Here is a 5,668-nt window from a genome sequence, read left to right as displayed (position 1 = left end):
GGGGGGGGGGGGGCTCTTAACATATATACAGAAGAAATGGTCCAAGTCTAGCCAATGTGATGCTCCAACACGCCCCCTCCAACGGAGGCTAGATGGACATGGATTGTCCAGATTGTCAGGTCCCATAGTGGCAGACCTTGGCTCTGATACCATGTAAGAATATATGGAACCAAGATCACTCTCCAAACGAGCCCTTGAGAAGAAAGGGGGCTCCGACATATAAGCAGAAATGGTCCAAGTCTAGCCGATGTAGGACTCCAACAATATGTATAATCAAGCCAATATAATCTTTAAACTATGTCTACATATGCATGCGCACACTAACACGTATATAGTACAAATAAGATTACTGATTGAAGTTGGTAATCTTATTTAAGGCCAACTATAGGATTCCTTGCAAAACTTGCTTGTTTACAGAACATTTATATATGTTACAAAGAAAATTGCCAAGTTGGTGTGTTATTTACAATCAACTATAGGATTCCCTACAAAATTTACTAGTTCAAAACTTAAAACTAATTAGGGCCCATATGGCTTGCGGGATTTGGAATTGAATTCCATTCCACTCCTCCTGCGTTTGGTTTAAACGAAAGCCCATAATTGAAATCCCGGGATTTCAATGAAAATCCCACAAGCATGAGGTTTAGAAATCTCATGGGGGTAATTGGTATTTCGTGGGATTTCATAGTTGTTTGTAATAATGTTTTAACATATGTTAAAAACACTTGTTTTGTAATAATCGGTTAATAAAAGGTAATTTTATTATTTTCATAATTTGTTTATTAAGAATGGAATCCAATTCCATTCCGAATCCTACAAACCAAACACACCAAAGATTTCAAACCTAAAAAAAATTCCATCAAACGAAATGGGCCCTAAGGAAATTCTTGATATTCATCATAACAAGTATATAAACAGTTCCATCCAATAAGATTAAAGGCACGTTTGTTAGCAGCTTAATGAGCTTAATGGGATTCAATTTATTCGATCAACTATATATGATTTTTTGGTAATGGCTTAATAATATAGAAAGTGGCTTATTCAGTAAGCTTCTAAGGAGAGCCTTATATGGAAAGCCAATTTTTTTTTTCCAAACTCGTTCCTCCCACTTAAAGACATTGTCCTTCCTTCTATGAAATAAACCTCCCAAACAAAAACCTTCCTAATCTATAGAGAGAGATTAATTCATACAGGACTTAATGGAAAACCAAACAAACAACCCCTAATTCTTTGCCGTCTTTCATTCCACCTGTCATATTGTTAATACAGCCAGCTTACAATTAGTACCATTTTGTAGATACAAGTTAGATTCATGTCAAGTTTATCTTACTAGCTAATGTGCTTTTAGTCACTTGTGCAAATGAAACTCAAGCCGATTTATTTACAATATTCAGGTGATGTTACCAGAGGCTGTTGCCATTGTCATGGCTCCGACAGATGCATCAAGGTATGCCCTCTTTATGCCGACTCTTTTGGTATTCGTTATGCAACAATGGAAGTGATTCTACTTTTTTTTTTCTGGTTCTTTTCTGATTCTACTCTGCAACTTTAATCCCCTACTAGTTCTGTACCCGCGCAATGCGGTGGAGAGCCGTGAATGTTAACGATTTTGAAATTTCACTGGTTTTATTAGAGAATATTTAATGATGATATAAATTACACTTGGTCTTTACATATTAATACAATTTGAATAAATAAGAGTTATGGTTTCAATTACAATTTATCGATGAAAAAAATTGTATGATACTTTAAAATTCAATATATTTAAACGACTCAACAAATGTGTTCGATTTATACCAAGAACAAAGAATCAAGAGAGCGAGACCAAGAGTTTTAGAGCAATTGAATGAGAGATGAATGAGAGAACTTTTAATAACTCATGGTGAATATCAATTTGAATCTCACCTTGGGGGATGGGGAGAAGACATAGGGATGAGAAGGTGAAGACATGAGTGAAAGGTGTCAAAAGTATCTTGGGAACATGAAAAGAAAAAGTAATAATATGCATTGATAACTTGTACTATATGTTATTTTAATTGTAGATTAAGAGATAGTTTAAGACTAAATGCATAAAGTAGTAGTAGTACTTAATGCATTATGAGTTGTTTTTAAGACTTTTAAGACTTTGTGCATTAAAAATTGTTTTTAAGACTTGAAAAATCTGGTTTATAAGATAGTATATATATAGATATAGATTTCTGTAGGGAAAGCTTAAAAGTCATCTTGTGTTTTAGATTTCCTCAAGGAAAGCTTAAAGGCTAGTACTTTGTATTTTAGATTTTGTACTTTTTTTAAGACTTTAAGACATTTATCAAATTTGATTAATAAGATAGTATAGATTAAGATTAAAGTTCAGGTCCACTCAATCAATGAAGACTTGAATCATTTTCTCTGAACTTAACGGCGTTGAATTGGATTATCAGTTTGTTCAATTTATAGAAGTTAACTCATGGTAGTTATTGCATCTCAGGAGTTACGGTTTTTTCCGGTTATCCGACCCCGACGGGATGAATATTTTGAGGGAATGCCAAGAGAGGGGATTTCACACCCATCAAGAACCTGTTGATGGAACTTCCCTTTATGAAGACTGCTCAAATATATATCTCAACCCTAATCTGAGACTCGAAATATGCGATTTACGTCATTTATGTTAATACAAAACCGAACAATAGTACATAAAGTAGGAAGATCGTAGCGGTTTGCCTCTCGGATTCATGTATAGAATGCTTAATAAATTGGCTTTTCTTGGACCATTTCTGATCAATATATGATGGAATCGGACTTTTTGGGATCTTTTAGAGAGTAATTTAATGGGGGTTCTATGTATTTTCACATGGTATCAGATCTAAGGTCTACCACTACAAGGACTCGACACTCTGGGACTCGGGGTGCAAACGAGCCGAGTTGAGTTGAGTCGAGCTTTAGCTATTCGAGCGCTCGAAAAATTATTCCAAGCTCAAGCTGAACTCGACTCAAATAACTTTTTCAATATAGGGTTGGATACTTTTCGAGTTATCGAGCTCGATGCTTGTTTATGGGCTTTTCTCGTGATCGATTAACTTATTTTTGGTTTAGGTTGATAATTTTTTTTTATTTTTTATTGTATTATACATGAACATACGAGTATGTTTGGCTCGAAAAAGTATATGCTCGAGGGGCTCGGCTCGACTTGAAAAATTTAATCGAGCTTTTGCAAGTGCTTAGTCAAACGTTGGTTTTAGGAAGCTTTACTTGTTAAGCTAAACGAGTTCTATTTTGTGTTTGAGATCGATTCGAGCTCGAGAATTATTAAGCTCGAGCTTATTTACGCCCTTATCTGGGACAATCATTGCCCGTCTAGCTCGAGTGTCGGTCTAACCTCAATTGGAGGGGGCATGTTGAAGTAGCAGATGAACTAGATTTGAATCATTTCTTCTATAGGAGGGGCGTGGGAGTCCCAAAGGAGTTTCATATATTCGGAAACCTATATTGTCATAAGCAAATTTTAGCACGAAATAGTTTGTGATTTGTATTATGTTTTTTTCTTCTTCGGTTTTTAGTTGGATTTTTGTTTAGTTTTCCAAGCTTGGTGAGTTGAGCCCAAACCCGCATACTTTTTGGATAAAAATCTCCCGTCCTAAATTATCATGTTTCATTCATGTCCACCAATCACATAAATACACATCGTCTAAGAGAGAATGTGAAATTGAATATAACAAATTTAACAGATATAAAAATCTGATTTGTCTTAATTTCATTGGTTGGACAGGAATGAGACGTGTGATTTTGGGACAACAGATTTTTATCCATATCTTTACCCGAGCCCGCTAGACATAGGGCTAGTTGCCAAAAATGAGCAACGATCCCTTTGTCAACCCCCATTGTGAGATGGTGATGATGGTGCGAGCAGATCCAAGAGCTATAGGATGCATATATGGGTCAATATGAGATAGGGAAACGGACTGGAAATAAGTTCAACTTAAAACGACCCCAACTTTTGATTTGTTAGGAGTTACTAGAAGAGTATTCGCGCAATGCAACGAAACACATCTCGATTTTAATGTTCTATTTTATTATTTGTCTCTGTCGATATTATAATAAGATTTTGTGTTTTTAAGAACACAATAATGATTTTATTTTTAAATATATATATTAATGTTAAAATCAAATCAACTATTTAAAAGTTTTTATTTTGTTATGTAATTTATTTAATTTATTTTATTATTATAATTTAATTTAAGTTTAATAACGAAATAATTTATTTTTTCTTTAATAATATAACATTTTATAAAGATAATAATTAAGTATTCTGTTAGAASTCAATGATTATCCTAATTATATTTTAGATTTTTTATGTTTAAAATGAGATGTTTATCCTGTATTTGATCATATTTATCTGCAGTTAGTTACACGAATTTAGATATAGAGCTTTAATAAGTTATACTTACGCACAATCTACTTGCAATATTGAGGTTTAAGTAATATTCATTAATAAACAATACTTTATGCATAAAAAGTGGTTTTTAAGAGTTTTTGTCAAATATTTTATAATATAGTATAAGATAGAGCTGTAAGATATGTGTAAAAAAGCTCGCAACGGGCCAGACATGATGACAAACAGCGTAAAGCAGTTTGGCCCAATTTCGGACCGAAATTCGTTTGGGGCATTGAAGTCGATGATGGTGGTAGTGGAGGGAGGAAGAAAGGGTGGTGGTCTGTGGCAGTTCTGGCATACCGATGGCTTCGATGGTGTGCAAACCATCAAACCAAAAACATAAAAAAAATAAAGAATGAACAAAATTCCCCTTACGTACCTAACATGTAAAGACACAAGCGTTTTTTACTACATACTTATCCGGTAAGCGTTTACCAGGTCACATTATCTTATTGGATGAACATGGTAAGAACTCATAATCATACATAGGAAGAGCAATGGCGAGGATCGAGAGTCTTATTCGGTAAGTGAGGATAACGACTTCTGTTCAGTTATCACTTATCAAGTGATAGTTTTACTGTTGTATACAATGCCATTTTTATGGACTAATCCAATAAGGTAAGTGATAGTGTCGAATTTTACTGGTAAAATCTTACCGGGTAACTATTTAGGTAAACATTCCCTTAATTGACAATGGAAAAACCATTTATTTTAGGGCAAAATGCATGAAAAAGCAACACACTTTAACTTGATTCTTATTTTGGGTAACACAAAATTTTCATTCTGGTACATAAGATGTAAATTATTTAAAACATTTAAATACACGGGTAATGGTTGAAACATTAACCGGTTACCATGCTGATGTGACAAATGATATGGTATCCAACTCAATATTATTTGCTGACATGGATATCTTAATCTAACCAGTTAATGATTCAACAGGTTACCCGGGTTTTAATTGCTTAAAATTTCACATCTTAGGTACGAAAATGAAAGTTTTGAAAGTACGTTACCTTAAATAAGAATCAATTTAAAGTACGTTACTTTTTTCATGCAATTTGCTCTTAATTTTACAAGAGTTTCTCTATAAATCGTGTAGGCATGGTAACTGGGCGGGTTTTATAATCCCCGGCCCCGGTTTTTTGTAATAACCCCGGGCCCTGACGGGTACGGGGATTAACATTTCGTCCCCGATAAAACCTCAGTCAAACCTTATGAAAAATATATGTTAGTTTGAGTCTACCGTGGATCCCC

General features: G+C 34.3%; 1 protein-coding gene across 1 annotated transcript in view; it reads left to right on the top strand.

The window, feature by feature from the left end:
• The window catches only part of LOC112523499 (AMSH-like ubiquitin thioesterase 2), a 10,608-nt gene extending 7,814 nt beyond the window's left edge, over positions 1-2,794 (top strand). The window contains exons 6-8 of the mRNA XM_025133122.1: positions 919-959; positions 1,368-1,447; positions 2,471-2,794. Of these exons, the coding sequence (XP_024988890.1) occupies positions 919-959; positions 1,368-1,447; positions 2,471-2,654 (305 nt within the window). The 3' untranslated portion in view covers positions 2,655-2,794. The remainder of the gene's footprint in view (positions 1-918; positions 960-1,367; positions 1,448-2,470) is intronic.
• Positions 2,795-5,668: the final 2,874 nt, after the last annotated feature.

Source organism: Cynara cardunculus, assembly GCF_001531365.2.
Source record: "Cynara cardunculus var. scolymus isolate 2C chromosome LG 12, CcrdV1, whole genome shotgun sequence".
Classification (NCBI taxonomy): domain Eukaryota; kingdom Viridiplantae; phylum Streptophyta; class Magnoliopsida; order Asterales; family Asteraceae; genus Cynara; species Cynara cardunculus.
This window is presented reverse-complemented; position numbering and strand designations above follow the sequence as displayed.